Source organism: Pan paniscus, chromosome 7 (assembly GCF_029289425.2).
Source record: "Pan paniscus chromosome 7, NHGRI_mPanPan1-v2.0_pri, whole genome shotgun sequence".
NCBI lineage: Eukaryota > Metazoa > Chordata > Mammalia > Primates > Hominidae > Pan > Pan paniscus.
Genome location: NC_073256.2, coordinates 76,424,962 through 76,445,491, shown reverse-complemented (window position 1 = coordinate 76,445,491; position 20,530 = coordinate 76,424,962). Strand labels below are relative to the sequence as shown.

Here is a 20,530-nt window from a genome sequence, read left to right as displayed (position 1 = left end):
TAAAATTAAAAAAAAAAATCCATACAACCGTTCCTCATCCAACTGTCCTAGTGTTTACGCTACACATGGACAGAAGTCTCCCCTACTATGAGGTTCCATTTCCAGCATTTATTTCCGCTCTAACTGCCACAAATTATACAATACTACAGCTGAACACTGGGCCCCTTTCCTTTCATCTGCACGCCAAGAGCAATCAGATTACCCTGGTAACCAGCGGTCACATGACCAGCACCTGCTCTTTTGGCTGGATGCCACTGACTAAAGCCATCTGCTTCCCTCAATCAGCTTTCAAACATTCTCAACACCTGCGCTGCAGTGTTTTGTGGTTTCTTTTATCAAATCAGTGCAAAACTGCTTCCAAAACTTTACATATTTCTCAAATTTGTTTAAATCAGAGGTAGGCCTGTCAAAGAGTTGAACCACTGCCAGGTAAAGTGAGTTGGCAGCTCGCGCTTTTCACAGTGACCTCTCTATACCAGAGCGATGTACACGGTTTAATTTAGAGGGCTGCCGGGCCCTGCATGCGTGGTCCTATAGGAGTAAAAGGCTTACTATCTGGAAACCGACCAGAGCCCAGGTTTGAGGAAACATCAATTTGCTGAAGGAGAGAAGTGCTAATGATTTTCCATCTGCCCTTCCCAAGAATGAACTGTATGGAACCTCCAAGATAGCTGAAAGTCAGACAGTCCCTCTCCAAATGTTTAGACAAAAAGCCTGTAGATAAGGGAAGCACTTATCCCAGATCTGAGTATGGAAAGATTTCTAAACTCATTAGACCTTGCACTATTCATGTTGTTAACGGACAGCTAAGCATTTCCATCCATCAATAGACAAATCAAAGAACACCCTAGGAAGTCAAAAAAAAAAGCAACAAAATCTTCAGTGTCCACCCTACAACATTTCCATCAAGGACAAAATTAAGTTATGTAAATTAAATTGCCTTTGCTACTATTCTGCAATAAGCTAATTGAGATTTTTCAACTAAGTGTTGTATTAAAACTGCTTTGCCCAAAAATATCCAAGTCAAGATTTTTCTTTTAACAAACAAAGGTAATCTAGAATGGTGGATATGAGCACTGATTTGAGTCAAGACAAACCTTAGTTCCAGTTCGAACTGTCATTTATAGGCTGGGACCATGGATAAGTTACTTAATTTGTCTGAGCCTCAGTTTCCTCATCTGTAAAATACGGTTAATATTTATACAGTCTTCCAAGATTTATTATGAGGTTTAAATGAGAAAATGGCACAGATAGTTAACATCCACACCCATGTGAAAAACAAGCAGCTGAGTCTGGAAAGTATTCTCTGGTCATGGCTCAGACCCATTTGGGCCGATTCAACTGCAGAGACTTACAGACAGGACCCCACCTTCACTGAGGATGACTTCATCCAAGCAACATACATAGAAGGAAGAGCCTTCATCGACATTCCTAAGCACTAGCTAAAAGAATAAGCAAGCAAACAGATCCACAGTGCACTCCTCCCCATGCCCATGACCACTGCTTTAGTTCAGACACATATCATTTCCCGCCCAGGCTATTAATCACAACAGCTCCCCACTGCCTCATCACCCTCACACCCCACGTGCAGGGCTATACAACATCAGACCGGTGGAGAAAGGACATAGAGTCCACATGCATAGTTATCATTTATATCTGTAAGGGTCAAAACTAGTCTTTTATAATGTCAAACTCAAAACACAGACATATATTCCTCTTCCAAATTACAACAGAAGCTGGAATGTATGAAAAGGGCCACTGTTCTAGGTCGGGGGGATGAGAATGTCTTTAAGAAGTAACATTCCTTAAACCAACATTGCAATATTGAAGATAAGGCCACTGAGCTGCTTGACGCAGATACAGAACCACAAGACTCCTCTAACAGCTGCAGTGATGGCTACTCATGGGTCTAGCTCAAGCCGACAGCCACATGGCAGCCTGTGAGTTGGAAGAATAACTAGGCCATGTGCAGGGAACACCTGTAAATTCCAGCCCTGAATGGCACCAGCACTGAAGAAATCATGTCTGCCCTCATTCCTCTCCTAAACCTGCTCTGTCTCCTGTATTTCCCACCTCAGCATCATGGTAATGCCACCAAAACATCACCTGAAAACTCATCTCAAGTCACCAGAGTAACCAGCTGGAATGCAAATCTGACTGGGGCATTCCTCTGTTTCAAACCTCTACATATAATGTCTGAGATTCTCCATATGGGTGTACCAGAACCTTTGCCTCTTATGCTTCCAGGCATACAGAACTATTCCCCAAAACACACATGTATCTCTTCTACTTACACTTTTATCCCAACCTACTCGTCTGCAAGACCCTGCGCGGACACCACTCATTCCAAGAAGCATTTTCTAATCACCATGGTCTAGATCAGACATGATCTCCTCACTCCACCCACATGTCACATGATGTACCCCATACAAGCGATATATAAAATACACAAAAGTTGGTGGTAACATTACTGCAATGTATTAAAATCAAAGCACTATATGTGTGTCTTTCTCCAACTATCATGTAAGCTCAAGCAGAGAAGAAACTGTGTCTTATTATGTTTACATTTCTAGAGCCTACTCTGGTAGGTTACTTATAATTGTTAACTGGTCTAGTTACAACAGTACAAGTAATAGCAATAACAACAGCGGAAACATACATAGCCCTGGGTATGTACCAGGCACCACTCTAAATATTTTTCTCATTAACTCATATAAGAAACCCCCACATAGCGTCAACCTTGATGAAACGCCTATAAAGCTCAGTAAAATCGGGCTAAAGTTCAAAAAAATAGAGTGAAACCTAGCATTTTTAAAAAAACTAGGTTTTTGAGAGCTCCCTCTCCCCTCTCCCCTCTCCCCTCCCCCCTCTCCCCTCTCCCCTCTTTCCACGGTCTCCCTCTGATGCCGAGCCGAAGCTGGACGGTACTGCTGCCATCTCAGCTCACTGCAACCTCCCTGCCCGATTCTCCTGCCTCAGCCTGCCGAGTGCCTGCGATTGCAGGCGCGCGCCGCCACGCCTGACTGGTTTTCGTATTTTTTTGGTGGAGACGGGGTTTCGCTGTGTTGGCCGGGCTGGTCTCCAGCTCCTAACCGTGAGTGATCCGCCAGCCTCGGCCTCCCGAGGCGCCGGGATTGCAGACGGAGTCTCATTCACTCAGTGCTCAATGGCGCCCAGGCTGGAGTGCAGTGGCGTGATCTCGGCTCGCTACAACCACCTCCCAGCCGCCTGCCTTGGCCTCCCTAAGTGCCGAGATTGCAGCCTCTGCCTGGCAGCCACCCCGTCTGGGAAGTGAGGAGTGTCTCCGCCTGACCGCCCATCGTCTGGGATGTGAGGAGCCCCTCTGCCTGGCTGCCCAGTCTGTAAAGTGAGGAGCGTCTCTGCCCGGCCGCCATCCCATCTAGGAAGTGAGGAGCGCCTCTTCCCAGCCGCCATCACATCTGGGAAGTGAGGAGCGTCTCTGCCCGGCCGCCCATCGTCTGAGATGTGGGGAGCACCTCTGCCCTGCCGCCCCGTCCGGGATGTGAGGAGCGTCTCTGCCTGGCCGCCCTGTCTGAGAAGTGAGGAGACCCTCTGCCTGGCAACCGCCCCGTCTGAGAAGTGAGGAGCCCCTCCGCCCGACAGCCACCCCGTCTGAGAAGTGAGGAGCATCCTCCCTCCTCGTCTGGGAGGGAGGTGGGGGGGTCAGCCCCCCGCCCGGCCAGCCACCCCGTCCGGGAGGTGAGGGGCGCCTCTGCCCGGCCGCCCCTACCGGGAAGTGAGGAGCCCCTCTGCCCGGCCAGCCACCTCGTCCGGGAGGGAGGTGGGGGGGTCAGCCCCCCGCCTGGCCAGCCGCCCCGTCCGGGAGGCGAGGGGTGCCTCTGCCCGGCCGCCCCTACTGGGAAGTGAGGAGCCCCTCTGCCCGGCCAGCCGCCTCGTCCGGGACGGAGGTGGGGGGGTCAGCCCCCCGCCCGGCCAGCCACCCCGTCCGGGAGGTGAGGGGCGCCTCTGCCCGGCCGCCCCTACCGGGAAGTGAGGAGCCCCTCTGCCCGGCCAGCCGCCTCGTCCGGGAGGGAGGTGGGGGGGTCAGCCCCCCGCCTGGCCAGCCGCCCCGTCCGGGAGGCGAGGGGTGCCTCTGCCCGGCCGCCCCTACTGGGAAGTGAGGAGCCCCTCTGCCCGGCCAGCCGCCCCGTCCGGGAGGGAGGTGGGGGGGTCAGCCCCCCGCCCGGCCAGCCGCCCCGTCCGGGAGGGAGGTGGGGGGGTCAGCCCCCCACCCGGCCAGCCGCCCCGTCCGGGAGGGAGGTGGGGGGATCAGCCCCCCGCCTGGCCAGCCGCCCCGTCCGGGAGGGAGGTGGGAGGATCAGCCCCCCGCCCGGCCAGCCGCCCTGTCCAGGAGGTGAGGGGCGCCTCTGCCCGGCCGCCCCTACTGGGAAGTGAGGAGCCCCTCTGCCCGGCCAGCCGCTCTGTCTGGGAGGGAGGTGGGGGGGTCAGCCCCCCGCCCGGCCAGCCGCCCTGTCCAGGAGGTGAGGGGCGCCTCTGCCCGGCCGCCCCTACTGGGAAGTGAGGAGCCCCTCTGCCCGGCCAGCCGCTCTGTCTGGGAGGGAGGTGGGGGGGTCAGCCCCCCGCCCGTCCAGCCGCCCCGTCCGGGAGGGAGGTGGGGGGGTCAGCCCCCCGCCCGGCCAGCCGCCCCGTCCGGGAGGGAGGTGGGGGGGGGTCAGCCCCCCACCCGGCCAGCCGCCCCGTCCGGGAGGGAGGTGGGGGGGTCAGCTCCCCGCCCGGCCAGCTGCCCTGTCCGGGAGGTGAGGGGTGCCTCTGCCCGGCCGCCCCTACCGGGAAGTGAGGAGCCCCTCTGCCCGGCCAGCCGCCCCGTCCGGGAGGGAGGTGGGGGCTCAGCCCCCCGCCGGGCCAGCCGCCCCGTCGGGGAAGTGAGGGGCGCCTCTGCCCGGCCGCCCCTACTGGGAAGTGAGGAGCCCCTCTGCCCGGCCAGCCGCCCTGTCTGGGAGGGAGGTGGGGTGTCAGCCCCCCGCCCGGCCAGCCGCCCCGTCCGGGAGGGAGGTGGGGGGGTGTCAGCCCCCCGCCCGGCCAGCCGCCCCGTCCGGGAGGGAGGTGGGGGGGGGGTCAGCCCCCCGCCCGGCCAGCCGCCCCGTCCGGGAGGTGAGGGGCGCTTCTGCCCGGCCGCCCCTACTGGGAAGTGAGGAGCTCCTCTGCCCGGCCACCACCCCATCTGGGAGGTGTACTCAACAGCTCATTGAGAACGGGCCATGAAGACAATGGCGGTTTTGTGGAATAGAAAGGGGGGAAAGGTGGGGAAAAGATTGAGAAATCGGATGGTTGCCGTGTCTGTGTAGAAAGAGGTAGACATGGGAGACTTTTCATTTTGTTCTGTACTAAGAAAAATTCTTCTGCCTTGGGATCCCGTTGATCTGTGACCTTACCCCCAACCCTGTGCTCTTTGAAACATGTGCTGTATCCACTCAGGGTTGAATGGATTAAGGGCGGTACAAGATGTGCTTTGTTAAACAGATGCTTGAAGGCAGCATGTTCGTTAAGAGTCATCACCACTCCCTAATCTCAAGTACCCAGGGACACAAACACTGCGGAAGGCCGCAGGGTCCTCTGCCTAGGAAAACCAGAGAACTTTGTTCACTTGTTTATCTGCAGACCTTCCCTCCACTATTGTCCTGTGACCCTGCCAAATCCCCCTCTGCGAGAAACACCCAAGAATGATCAATAAAAAAGAAAAAAATAAAATAAATAAAAAAATAAAAATAAATAAATAAATAAAAAATAAAAAAACCAACAGAAAAGAATACCATCTACATACCTTGCCTCCATACTCACAAACTTCTTTTGTGACCATTATCTCACATCATTACTGATAATGACCAAAAAGCAGGCCATCCCTCCTGAGGCTAGAGAAGCTAGAGAGACACGGAGCCATCCACTCACGAGGCTAGAGAGATGTGGAGTCATCCACTCACGAGGCTAGAGAGATGGGGAGCCAACCTCTCCGGAGGCCAGAGAGATGCAGAGCCACCCACTCGTGAGGCTAGAGAGACTCGGAGCCATCTATTCATGAGGCTAGAGAGACATGGAACCATTCACTCACGAGGCTAGAGAGACGTAGAGCCATCCACTTGTGAGGCTAAAGAGACACGGAGCCAACCACTCATGAGGCTAGAGACTGAGAGACAGAGCCATCCACTCATGAAGCAAGACAATGAGATACAGAGCCATCTGCTCCTCATTTTAGACAAGTCCTTGTAATCAGATGGAGAACATTTTCTGAGGATGCTGCTGGAGGTCTGAAGGGCCACTGCTCCTCCTCCAGCCTTACTTACATTTCACATTTCATGATGAGAATTGGGTTACACTGGTGGGTAGCTGGATGTGCTCAGGGTCCATAGCTAAGTGACCAAGGTCTTAAGTTCTGCAATCACCCCCAATGGCACCAAGGCATACACCAACTTAATGCAAACTCTTAGAAGCAGGCATTTGAAGAACACAAACTTTATATTCAGAGAGCAGTATATGTCACATGGAGAGATAGTCTAGGCAATCTACCTTTATGCAAGGAGTCATGTTCAGCTTACAACTGTAAGTTCGTAAGGACGGCCTAGTGCTATTACCTGAAATGGGGTTGGATGGATTCAGTATAGATAACCAATTCCTTCTGTTGGCTTTCTAAACAAAGCTTGATACAAACGGCCATAATTTACTGGAAAGCCAGGTAGCTGCCCTGATTTATTACAAAAGAAAACACAGTTAAACATTGATTAGTGTCGGCCTAATAGATCTAAGTCCTGAACAGAAAGAAAACTTGAAAAAGAACCACATTGTGGACCCAAATGTGATGGGAATATGGTCAGCTAATGAGAATGTCTGGACAATGGGAAGGAGTTCTTAATCAAACAGTCTCTTCAGATGGGATAAGTTAGTGAAGTTTCTCACCATATTGGGAAAAATTAACCTGGAGGCTTAGGTCATGAGAATTAATCAGGTTTGTTTTCAGAGACTCAAGCTTCTCCAAAATGTTACATTATAATCTTTTAAAGACTGAAAGGTATTAAAGCATATTCTTACACTTTATATCCTGAAAAGACTTTTGAATAAAGAAATGAACCTAATGGATAAGAAGTAAAAGAGATGTTTTGTGGCATGGGATGCCACACAGAATGTGATGCAGGGTGTTTGTGGCAAAATACAACTCTAAAATGATCTGAGCTGCCACACTAAAATACACAGCTAGATGGTAGAGGCCAAGGGCTCAATACTGGCAGAGGAGAGTGTCTAGCCTCTCAACTTAAGAGCAGAGCATTTCCTTTAAGCCCTGTCTACTATTTGGTTAAGTTTTTTAGACAATGAAAAAGAAAATTAGAAGACAAAAAGGCAAACTAAAAAAGATAAAGTATGAAGTTCTAAAAAGCCAATTAAAGCAGCATAAAATCTGGTACATCATAGAGTAAAATCAACCCCACAAAATAAAAATTTTAAAGAAAGTTCTAAGACTAAAATTTAACAGCTAAACTAGAATGTAATAAAATGCGGACAACAGAATAAACTAATGAGGAAGGGGACAAATCAAACTCTGAATGGCAGATAATAAACCCAGAGGTCAACAACTTCACACCAAGATATCCAGTACCCTTTTGGCGAAGGCCCCACTAGTGCTCAGTGCGCTGCCCAGATGTCTGCAATCCTGCACCCAGCAGCCTCAGGCACCCTTGGTTCTCAGGCGTCTGGCCTGGCACCCACATGCTTCACTCCAAGCAGGTGCCTCGCCACCCTCAACTCCTAAGCCCCAGCCACAAATTCTTTACCCTACTCTTCTAGTTGAAAAAGAAAGAGGAGAGCTGTTAGCAGGAAAGGAAGAGGGAAGAATTCTGTTTTACTGATGGACAATAAATGTTCAAGTTCAATGAAGAATTATTAATAAATGTTTTAATTTCTTCAAAATTAGTCACCAGCTGGGTACATTGGCTCAGGCCTGTAAACCCAGCACTTTGGGAAGCCAAGGCAGGTGGACCGCTTGAGGCCAGGAGTTCGAGACCAGCCTGGGTAACACGACAAAACCTCATCTCTATAAAAAATACAAAAAAGTCTCTGTAGGTCTGGATCTGAAAAAATCAAAAAATAAAAAGAAAAAAAAGAGAGACTGAGGTGGGAGGAGGGAGGACTGCTTGAGCCCAGGAGACTGAGGCTGCAGTGAGCTGAGACTGTGTTACTGCACTTTGGCCTACACGACAGAGCAAGACCCTGTCTCAAAAAAAAAAGTCACCTGGGGCTGGGCTGCAGTGACTCACACCTGTAATCCCAGCACTTTGCGAGACCAAGGTAGGCGGATCACTTGAGGATAGGCGTTTGAGACCAACCTGGCCAACATGGTGAAACCCCAACTCTACTAAAAACACAAAAATTAGCAGGGCGTGGTGGTGCATGCCTGTAGACCCAAGCTACTAGGGAGGCTGAGGCAGTAGAATCGCTTGAACCTGAGGTTGCAGTGAGCAGAGATCGTGCCACTGCCCTCCAGCCTGGGCAACAGAGCGAGTCTGTCTCAAAAAAAAAAAAAGAAAAAAAGAAAGAAAAGAAAGAAAATCTACAAGTTACCGAGTTTTATGGATTAAATTCAGATCTGCCAGAAGTAACATGGAAAAGAAGTCTAGTTAGCTAATGTGTTATCTGATCACAGAAGCTTAACACAGACATTAACACTTTGGCTATGTGGCATCACCTGGCATTATAATGGAAGCCTAACTCCCACAAAATTATATTGTTCCTATAGAAGTCAGGGCTACAAATAAAAATTAGTATTCTAATGGAAGTTTAAGGGTGTTGTCTTACTTTTAAAAAGTGCCTTTTTTCTTGATTCACACTCTCCACTTCCTAGATATAACATAAAGAATTAAACCAATTAGACACTACAAAACTATATAAAAAATAGGCCTTTCAATGGCCTTTTATCATAGTGTATCTTTCCAAGTGCCAAACTATAGGGCACACATTTGACTCCCTGTGCCACATTTTAAGATGCCGCTCTTATTCATGCACAGCAATCCTATGAAGTAGGAAGGGGGACTCTGGCAGTCAGAACCCCCTCCCTAGATTCATCATTACGGTCTCTAATCTGCCAGGGAGGCTAACACAACAAATGAGCCATGCTGCCCACCCACATTTCAATCAGGTGCCTCAGGTGAGATGAGACTTCGGCAGATTAAATAAATGGTAAAAACAACAAAGAAGAAAATATCACCATTCACCCCAACAGGAGAAACCAAACTCCCACAAAATTATATTATTCCTACAGAAGTCAGGGCTACATATAAAATTAGTATTCTATGGAAGTTTAAGGGTGTTGTCTAACTTAAAGAAAAAAAAAGAAGTGTCTTTTTTCTTGATTTGCACTCTCCATTTCCTATTTAACGTCTGAATGCTAAGTCACATAGACTTCTACATAAAGGTGGCTGAAGTGAGGGCTGGCATTTCAGATGACTGATGCTCTGCACAGTGGCTTTGCACAAGCACCTGAAGACTGCCTTCGTCCACGCAGAAGACAACTAACATAAAGATCTTTACATATCAGGTGCAAACTGCATTTGTGCAGAATTTCATTTTTCAACAGCACTTCATTTTCACATATATAGACTTATTTAAATAAAAGATAAAATCAGCCTATGATTCCTTCTGCTCTTTACCTGCCAGCCCTAACATCATAACCACATCTACTGTATGGCAACATACGCTCCATCTGAAAATTCCACTTAGGACTTTCAAGGAATGTGTCTCCAGAAAAATCTCCCTTTAACATCCCACTGCGGCTCACGGCCTCCTCACACCTGAACTTCCATTTGATAGGTGCAGTGGAAGTTGAAAGTGGGATCTACACCACCTTCTCCCATATAAACCAAAGTGGGAACAAGGCCACTGCTTTGGAGTCCACTGCAGTTCACTGGATGGGCAGAAACAAATTTCCAGTAGGCCCAGTGTAGCCCACCCTGCATCTGGCACAGACCATGAGTTGGCAAACTTGCTTTCAAGGTCAGTATTATTAGGCAATCTCTTCCCTTGATGGATATGAACTGAACCACACACGTCAAAGACACCGGGGTCTGTACTAAAAGCGGCTGATGACTCTCTCACCCTGCTTACTCAGCCAGTTTAAGATGAAATTAAATAGAGGAAGGGCCACAATGGGGCCACTGATGCTGGCTGGCAAAAGGAAGGCCTTGAGGTGGTTACCCTAAAGGAAAGAAGGATTCGGGATTTAAAAGATGCTATGGTCCTTTTGTTGAAGAAAAGACAGCCTTTGAGGCAGCAGGAAAGGGAGCACAAGCTTGGATTTAATGAACCAGAGACTGGGTAGGACAGGTCGGGAGACAGAGCCACACTATGTTCATGGGCACCAACACTGAAAGGGCTCAAAGATTCATTTATCATCACACACATAAGAAATCTCTACCCTCTTCCACAGGCACAGGGTGCAAAACATTTAGTTCTGTCTTTTCAAATGTCCAATGTCTTCCACCAAGAGTAAATCATAGCATGTGAGTAAAATAAAGAATAAGAAAATCATCAGGACAGCTACAAAAAAAAAAAAAAATCAAAGGAAGGCTGAGGGTTTAATTTATTTTATTACCCATGTACCTGACAGGAAGATATCTGACTATTTAGGTTTTTGTACTTACTACCAAAACTAGCATAATGGGTTACTTTTGTGCCTAATCTCTATTAAGAAATTTTACATATACAAGAGTACACCATAAAATATGTATTTGTTTATAAAAATACACCACCATTGGACTTGGTGGCTGAGTAAAAGTATTTCTCAGGTAAACGCTGCTACTCTGTAAGCTCGTAACTGAGAAAACAATGTTTGAAAAGCTGAGTTCCTCAGAGAAAGCTGCTACACAAATACTACTACTATAAATGATAATGATAGTATGATTTGCAAAAAGCACCCTCACATGTTTCTGGTACTATATATGTTTTTTTAAAATAAGAGTAGCATGTAAAAATAAAACTTCACTCTTAATTGAAAAATAACATTTTAGTTTTCTACTAAGTTTAATACTAGGGACAGAGTATAGAGCAAGGAACGAAAGGCATTCCTAGAAACTGCATTAGCAGCAAGTCTGTGTTGTTCTATTTAACTTAAGCTTCAGTAGTCAAGTCACAATCTTTGGCCAAGTTCCCTTCTTTCTGTACATTCAAAGAATCTTTATATAGCTAAATGGACCATTAAATCCTTCAAGAGTCATTCAAAGGAAGCACTTCCTCCAAATTCTTTCTCATCTCACAAGGCACATGCACGCACAACAGAAAATGCATTGAAAAGGATGCAAATCCTCATATTCCAGCTCCATGAATCCTTCCACATGCAAAACGGTATCCTCTCCAACCCACAAATGTTTTCGCTGTTATTTTCAATATTAGCAACGAATATTTGAAAGCTGTAAGGACAACTGGGGAGAACACTAGAAAAATCGATAGAAAAAATAGATATTTAACATAAAACGGGAAAGGGAAAAAAGATACAGCCTGATTAGAGAATAGGAATGTGGCCCGTTTTTCTCATCAAGGTTTTACATGTCTTTTTCTGTGATGCTGAACATCTTTTCCTGCTTCACCACCACTCTATGTAACAGTTTCTGGGCAGATTCTTTTAGGTCCTCCTGCAGAGGAAAGACATGTATGATCATATTTTAGTTGTCAAAAAGGCCAGTTCTCTGGGAATGGTCACAAATTCAAGCTTCTGCCATTTTACAGAACAAGATGGGGTGCCAGGCAGTGAGGAGACACACAAGGAAAATCAGCCCCTGACAACGGCCAGCCTTCACATGTCCTTTACCATGGTGAGTGTAAGTGATGCAGACCAAGCTCTCTCCCTGACAGTGACACAGCACAGAGAAAGCTAGAGCACCCTCGGGCCGATTCCTTTACCTCCAGCTCAAAGAACAGCACACTTGTTTGTACAACACAGCAATGATATGGCATACAGGGCTGCGGAGTAAAGATGTCAGCAGTTCTGTGCTAAATTTTTCATTTCAGTTCTGCTTATTTCCTCTATTTTAGCTCTCTGTAGGAAAATTATTTTCTGTATAAACAAATTCATCAAGTTAACTTATTCAAGGATGGAAATAACTGGTATCACATAACATTTTGCAAAACAAAATTGCCACTGTTGTATTCCAGTGCTTAAAAGCAAACTGCTACGGCAATTCAAACCCAGTACTAACATAACCCAAACCCCCTATTACCTTCATCACTGCATATTCAATTTACATAATTATTCTACTATGCTATTCAGAATTTACATGTAGTTGTATGCACTCTAGTTATCCTTGCTCCAGGGATGCTGTTTCCTTTCTACACTTAGTAGAACAACGAGACCACAATGCGACATACTCAATTTATCAGATCAAGAGAAACAATGAGGTTCAACAAAATAATGGTCTGGTTTGTTAATTTACTTAAAACCTCAATTCAACTACCGTATGCTTGGACAGCCATCCCTGTTTGACTGTCAACAACAGGGAAGTTCAGGAATGTCCTTACAACCCTTCATTGTAAATCAGAGTGGCCCTATAAGTGGTCAAGTGACCAGGGCCAACAGAGGTGCCACCAACACTCTTTGTGCCCCGCCCCCCCCCAGTGTGGCATCCTAAGTCTTTGGGCCACACTGCAGCAGCTCCCGTTTAACCTGTAAATCCGCAGGCTCATCAGACGTGTTCCATCCAATTATTTTCACACCACTTAGCGTAAAAATAACTGTTGCCTATAGCAGGCATTGACTGAGACTATTAATCAAAAGCCGCAGGAGGGGGGAAGGTACTAGACACTTTTTCAGAGAAAATACACCCTTTTCTTCCTACCAAAAGCTTGTGACTCTGGTGCAAAGCCAACACTCAGATTCAGCAATGCCAATCACTTACTCTGCACAGACTCTGATTCATACTTCAGGGTGGACAGCAAGCCTATGAGGCTTGCACTGAATGTTTCTCTAGTGGATAAACACAGGGTCTATATCTGCACCAAGAAGACATGGCATGCCTGGGACTAACTAGATTTGGTGCTCCAACTTTCAAACAGTTTCTTACAGTTGTTGGGAAAATTTTAACAAATTTCATTGTTAAATACAGCATTTTAATATCTGCCCCAAAGGACTCTACAAGAGGTAAGGGTATGCTAAGTAAGTTTTTAAACATAGAGCCAGTCTGATGTAGATTCAGAACTTAAAAAGACATACTTCGAAATTCATAACAATATCTAATATAGAGTGTTATTTTCTTTTTTTAATCCATTTTTACCATTAGGTGATAAATTTAAAAATTAAGATGAAAGCTGGAATCAGATATATATCTTGATGCTAAGATTAATATTAATGATGTATTTCCTGAGCTCCAAAAAGCTTCTTTAGAACACAGACTCCTATGTTTTAAGTTAAAGAAAAAAGATTATATTCTTTTTAAGATTTTTGCTTTGATTTCTTTCTCCTTGGGAGAAATAAGCTTATGCTTTCTCCTACCAAAAGCATGTACTTAGATTTAGGTAATTACTTATTTTTTAAACTACCTCATAAAGTCACACTAAAATTCTACCCATGTCTTTCTTCCTCATCCTTACATCCCTAACTCTTAAAACAGTACCTGCAAATAATAAGCACTTAATATTTCTTAAATAAAAACAGATTTTATAAAGTGTTAAGTTTAAAAACATGTTCACAAAGAGGGGGAGAAAAGTGATGGTTTTCAATTAGGAGACCACACACTGAGGCATCAAAGAAAATTCACAAATAAATGCAAATATTAAGTTATCTGTAAGACTGAGCTACTGAATGTAATTCAGTTACTTTGGCACCATAAAAGGTGTTGAGGGCAAAATTTCCTAAATGGCTATGATCCAAACTTTTAAAACATCACATAATAATGTATTTGGAGTTGTTTAGATTATTTTTAGCAGGAAGTTGCAAGTCCAAGTTTGTCCTTTCATTTCAAGGCAACATCTTTCTAGCCACAAAATTAATCTCCTCTGTTTGTGTACTTGGGCATGCACACACAGGGCAGCAATCTCAAAAAGTTCACAGCAAATGCAGAACTGACTGTGTACATGCACAGGTGTGTGTTTACACGTGCACATGAGGGTATGGGGTGGGCATGTTTTCTAATGGAGTTTGCAAACAGATTCGGATTAACCAAGGCTGACCATAGTTCCATCTGGAAACTATATTTTCTAACATGAGCCACATTCTGAAAAACAGATTCAGATGTCTGGAACTGGTTCAGAACAGTTGTAAGAAACATTCACTACAAATGAAAAAAATTAGTCTTCAATGTCTTCTCCTCTCAGTTTTTCTTACCGAATAAATATGCTTTTTGGGGGAGCGGTCAGAGAATTGATGGGGGGAATATGGAGTGAAAGAGGGTCTTCCCTAGAACCTAAAATTCATGCTACTCTTGAATGCATATCCAATGGACAAGTACTATTTGATTTCTCTTGCGCTGCTCACTAGGATTTCAACCCTGCTCCTGGAAGGCTTACTCCGCCAAGTGGAGAGAATTAACAATCCTGGTTCAACCTCTGGGAAGAAGGGCTGGAATGCTTACTGAAATATAGTGACCTTTCTTCTATAATCCTTCTTATCCAGTTTTATATCATCACTGAAAATGAGGTTGCTGGTCTATTCTTATAAATAATTATACTGCTAACTTCATTCCATTTGCTAAATGATAAGTTTTCATAAAAATATAAAAAATTGATTTTTAATTTGTATCCAGTAAGGTCTGTAAATCAACAGTTCACGACAATAAGTCCTAACTTTCAGAATGCGTAAAAGCCTTAGCTTTTTAGTTTGGATATTAGGGAAAGAAACTCAATGATGACAAAAATCACTGTGTCCCCTCCCACCCCTCATTTCATAGGCTGTAACTATTTGGCGCTAATTTCTGTACTCTCAATGTTTTGCAGTTGTTTTTTCTGCCCACAGCCTACCTTGACTTTTTGCTGGATTTGGGTTTTGGCGTGGCAGTTTTTGCTTTCTTTTCCTTTGGCTCTTTGGGAATCTTAGGGGCTTTCGGGGTCTTGGGTTCCTTGGGCTCTTTTTTCTCCTTGGGTTCCTTCGGTTCCTTCGGGTCTTTTTTTGCCTTTGACCTTTTCTTTTTCTTTTTTTCTTCTTGGGACCCATCCAGTGAGTTCCTATTTAGTTCTTGGTTATCTACCCCACCAGGGAAGTCATCTTTACCAAAACGTTTACTGGGATCCTCTGCTACAATGTGGTTGTTTTTCTTTTTCTTCTTCTTTTGTTGTGGCTGCTGTTCTATTGATGGCAGGTAATCATCACTCTTCACTAGCTGAGCATTCGGTCCACTAACCTGAGTCATATCCGGCACTGGTTTCTCTAGAAAGGGCTCCGAGGGGGAATGCTAAGAGACACAAATAGGAATTGAAATTAGTTTATCATTCTTCACAGTAAAGAAAACTGAAAGTTAGTGGCTGATGTTTCTGAAACTTATTCTATACTCAGGTAGCAAATATTTTTCCAACTATACAGTTGTAGAATCTATCATCTTCTCTCATCCAAAAAAAAATGTATGTTTAAGAGAGAATCTTTTAAGAAAGAAAGTTTTAAAATAGCACTTTAGTTAATACAGTAAAAAAAATCAGTTCAGGAAGTAAAAACTCACTCAACTGAAGACACTGTCCATTTTTTAAACAGCCTACATGAAAATGGTGAATGGCAAAACAGCACCAAGACTAAGCCACAAAGAATACATCTAAGTTGAGTTCTAGCCCCATGTGGGAATGGGAGCTCAAATAAAAGGTATATAATTTAGCCATTTTTAAAATGAGCAAGTATACTGAACATTGCAAGATTCTAGTACTGTGAAAGTCTGAAATAAAAGTGTAAACATAACACATAAATCTAATACAATACAAGTCATTTCTGGTTTAAACAACATTAAAATATCAAATTAAAAGCACATACCCAAACTTGATGATTTTGGATTGGTGAAATTTCTTGCATTGACATGAAAGGTGGAACATGTTTTTCTTAACCTCTTTAAGGCTTTATATTTCAAAATTTCACCAAGGGAGAGATAACCCAAATAAATTAATGTGACATGCCTTTGGGAGGTTCTTGACTTTCACTAGGGATACACCCAGAGACTATCTTAAATAGAGTAGAAAAATAACCACATTTAGAATGGGATTCTGAGTGGTCAGCCAAGATCAGAGGAAGTGACTCCTGCATACAACAGCCTCCCTCATAGCTCACCATCCAAACCAGAGCAGGGCTGCCTGGATTATCATCTATACCATAAATTATGACATCTAACGAACATTTATATTTCAACAAAATACTTGAAAATATTAAATCTACATATGTCTCTCATTTCCTGCCTTTCTCATATGCTTCTTCTGGCATGTAACACTAACTGTAATGTAAACGATCTACTATGTGCCAGGCATATATGCTTTACACCGTGGTACCATTCAATCCTCACACCAGCCCTAAGCGTTAGGTGATTCTTCAAATTTTATAGTTGAAGACACCGCCACTCTAAGATGAAGTAACTTGTCCGAGGAGGTACAGATGTTAAGTGACAGAACTGAGACTGCCATCAGAGCCAATAGCTCCAGAGTCCTCACTCCTCAGCACATGACCTACAGAAGAGGAGCAGGCAGACGAGCCCAGCCACATCTCCAGAGCCTCGTGACTACTGTACACGCCAAGGCTTACTACGAGAAAAGGAGGAAGGTTAGAATCAAACATTAAAATACAGGTACTGTAAATTCGATTCCAATACACCTAATATTGACTGAGTGGCTATTTGATGCCATGCACCAAGCTAGGTTATGTTTGCTAGATGTGTTAATTCCCCTGAATCTCATAACAAAAAAGTGATAATTTACCCCCAACTTTCAGAAAGGAAAAGTCCAAGAAGGTGATGTGGCCACCCCAGGTCACACAGTTAGTGACGGAGCTAAGATTTGAATCTAGTTTCCTAACTCTAGTACTTTCTGATTCTGTCCACCTCTTCCTAACATCTTCTACACAGCATCTTTCTGGGAAAGGCTCACAGGTTTCACTCAATTGCACTGGTGTAAGAGAAAGAGCCCAGAACTCTGAGTTAAGAGATTAAAATTCAAGTCCAGGCCCTACCGTCAGCTATATCATCTGGGAAAAAATCACTTCACCCATCTGGGGTTAGTTTCTTTTTCTGCAAAATGAAGGTTTTGGGTTAGGTGATTGATAGGTGATTTCCAAAGTTTCTTCCAAAATCCTGTGGCATTAAAAAGTCTTAAAATACTTATTGCCCTTTGTTGGTCACAGCTAAGGGAGAATGAGGCTGAAAAATGAGTAACGATATATAGGAAACACAGAGGCAAGGTCAAAGTCTGAAGAAGAATACACAGATGTAGATCTACATGAGCAGATTTCCATGCAGGGATAACACAACTAACTAAACACTGCCAAAGTTACCCTCTGCCCCTCTATCCTTTCCTCACAAACACTCTTACACATCAACAGAGGCACTGTCCAAATTATCACTACCTAAGTATCAATGGACCTGATTTAACTGTTTTATATTTAGTTTGCATAAGTTGAGTTAGTTTGTACATATTATTCCTTAATGTAATTAAAAAGGAAAAAGCCCTATCTTTTTTGCACAGGACACGGAGATCAAACTTATTTGGGACAAGCTATTTTTCAGGAAATGAAAGAAAAAGCTGTTTCTGGAAAGAGAGGAAAAGAGGAAAGTCTAAACAATGATTAAAACTTAGAATGGAGAATTAATACCAGGTATGTTTACCTTTCTTTAATCTGCATGGCATTTGCTCCAGTAACAGAACACCAGCTTCTAATGAGAGATTCCCCAGCACACAGTAATGAATTAGAAAAAGCATAAAACATATAACACAAAAAGATTTAAAGTTTACACACTTTGGCATACAAATCATGTTAGATGCTCCTTTTAGTAATAAATGAAGCAATAAATTAGTAACTCAGTAAAAAATTTAATCTTGCATAAGGAGGAAAAAAGTGAAGATCAAATACAAAAAAGTATTAATTCTGTTTGATATGCAGCAGAATTATGTTTTGGTACTATCTGAAATAGGGTGAAAAAGGTGCTCAGAAATATTACAGTGTTTACCAGACCCACATCTCCTTAAATCTTTTAGAGAAAAGCTGTTTTTGTAAACATTTAACAAAGAACAGATGGCCTGCCTTAATCATGTGGGGAAAAAAACCTGGAGCTCCCAGTAATACCCTGACAAAGTCTCCCAGGCCCAGCCATGTCCCCCCCTCCACCCCCCACCCCACCAGATGCATGGTACAGTCTTCTCTAATACTATTTACAGCAGACATTTTCCCATCAATTCCCACTGCCTGACAGGTAATCAATGCCATTAACATCTGATATTACCATGTAGGGCATTCCTAAAACCTCTCATTTATTAGAGCAAACATGGAGAATGTTAGATACCAAAGGTATTTTTAAATAACATCCTGTCAAACTTTCTGCTTGACATATATTCTACTATAATTCCATATCCCATTTGGAACATTATGGAATATATAAAGACTGCCATGAACTTTTGGAACTTAAACAGCATAACTGATACTTAAACTATAAATAAAAATGATCTAAGGTGAGTGTGTTTTGTTGAAAACATTACCATAAGCTAAAGACAATTGTTCTTTTCCTTAACTCCATTGTTCACAACATATAAATCAGAAAAGACATACAACTAAATTATCGTATATAAAACAGCAGAATGGACAAGATGCAAATTTAACCAAAGGAGACCCGATGGGGGAAGTGAGAGCAATCCCTCTGCTTCTTTTAAGCAAATCCAACCCAAAATGCATAGAAGAATCATCAAAGAAAATGAAAAGATATGTAAAAAAGCAACTTTTTATTTATCTCAATGTGCTTTTCTTCCACAATTCATCAGCATTTTCTGGCTTAAAAAGCTATCTAATTTCATCATGTTTTGCCTTAATTACACTGCTGAAGCCTCAGCCTGTTAGCAATTTTGAGTATAGCATGAGCAAGTGATGCAATGTTAACAGAGTGTGCAATGCTTCCACATGTATGATCTCTGCAAACCAACATTTTGTCATACAGGGCACCCAAGGATAAACATTTTATTTACAGACAAATGTATTTATTTACATGTTTATTTACATACAAACAAGTCTAAAATCAAAACAATGCTTTATAGAAAAAGAAAAGATGGTACCAAGCGGACCAGAATAACATGGTACTTATGAAAACAAAAGCCTCCCCACAAATTAAGCTAAAGGGAGGCAATGAGGAGGAGGCACTTGTGCTCTCAGAGAAAATAAGATTCTGGTGAAGAAGAGGCAGGCCAATTAAGTCCCAAGTAACATAAATACAAGCTTTTAGAACACTAAACTATTGCTTAAATGGCTCATGAAAATACAAATAGCAAGTAGTCATTTAAGACTGAAACATACTATTTGGTATCTTAAAAATGGCTTTGGAGACACATTTTTATTACAGACATTCTTAACTTTTATTTTTTCCAGTATTCCCCAGGTTCTTGACCCCTCTACACTCTTCAAAAAAGGAATTCTGGTATGAAAAGTGAAGCTCGATCTTCAGCCAGAAGAGTGTGCAATGATTCAAAAGAGCATTTAGCAACGTTTCGGCAAGTCCTATTGAGATTCTAACAATGACACTGATAAAAAAGAAGATGCATTTGGTATCTAGTACCCAATTCATATATTTATTCAACAAATATTTGAGGCTCTAACAGTAAACAAGGCAGCCATAGTACCTGCTGGGAAAGAGTGCAGAGCACCTAACCCATGCTGAGACCAGGGAGGCTTTCTAAAAACTGTCCCAGGCTGAGAGAGAGGGGGAGGCAGAGGAACCAGCTTGAACAACAAATCCTGCCTGAGACTGGGTGGCTGCAGGCATGCAAATGCTTCACAAGCAAGCTTTTAAAATCTGCTTTGTAAGGGAGGAGATCAAGATGAGCGGATAGTAGTTTGAATGGTCAACTGGGGTAATAAACTTTAATTATTTGATATAAAATAAAAAGCACAAAAATATTCTTAAGAGAATCAAGGACTGAAGTATTTTCTGCTTGATTAAAATCAGTATTAATGAATTCAGGGCCCTGAGTTCAAGTCTTTTGATATGCCAGTTAGTTTTATTCAGCTCATTCTTAACAATTTCCAGGAAAACATATTTATACTGAATGACTATATGAATTAATTGAGAAGGCAAAAAGTATAGAACAAGTTAAGGATATTCAAATGTGTCACATAAAAACAGGTCTCAGGTAACATGAGTTTAAAGAATTCTGTGATAGGCTAAACGCAGTGGCTCACGCCTGTAATCCCAGCACTTTGGGAGGCCAAGGCAGGCAGATCACCTGAGGTCAGGAGTTGGAGACCAGCCTGGCCAACATAGTGAAACCCCGTCTGTACTAAAAAATACAAAAAATTAGCCGGGCGTGGTGGTATGCACCTGTAATCCCAGCTACCTGGGAGGCTGAGGCAGGAGAATTGCTTGAA

The 20,530-nt window shown here is 43.7% G+C and overlaps 1 protein-coding gene across 14 annotated transcripts in view; it reads right to left on the bottom strand.

Annotated features, from left to right (window-relative positions):
- The window catches only part of CHD7 (chromodomain helicase DNA binding protein 7), a 191,705-nt gene that overhangs the window by 73,546 nt on the left and 97,629 nt on the right, over window positions 1–20,530 (bottom strand). For all 14 annotated transcript variants that reach the window (XM_034966133.3, XM_055116579.2, XM_055116580.2 and 11 more), the window contains one exon: window positions 14,965–15,395. In XM_034966133.3, the coding sequence (XP_034822024.3) occupies window positions 14,965–15,395 (431 nt within the window). The remainder of the gene's footprint in view (window positions 1–14,964; window positions 15,396–20,530) is intronic.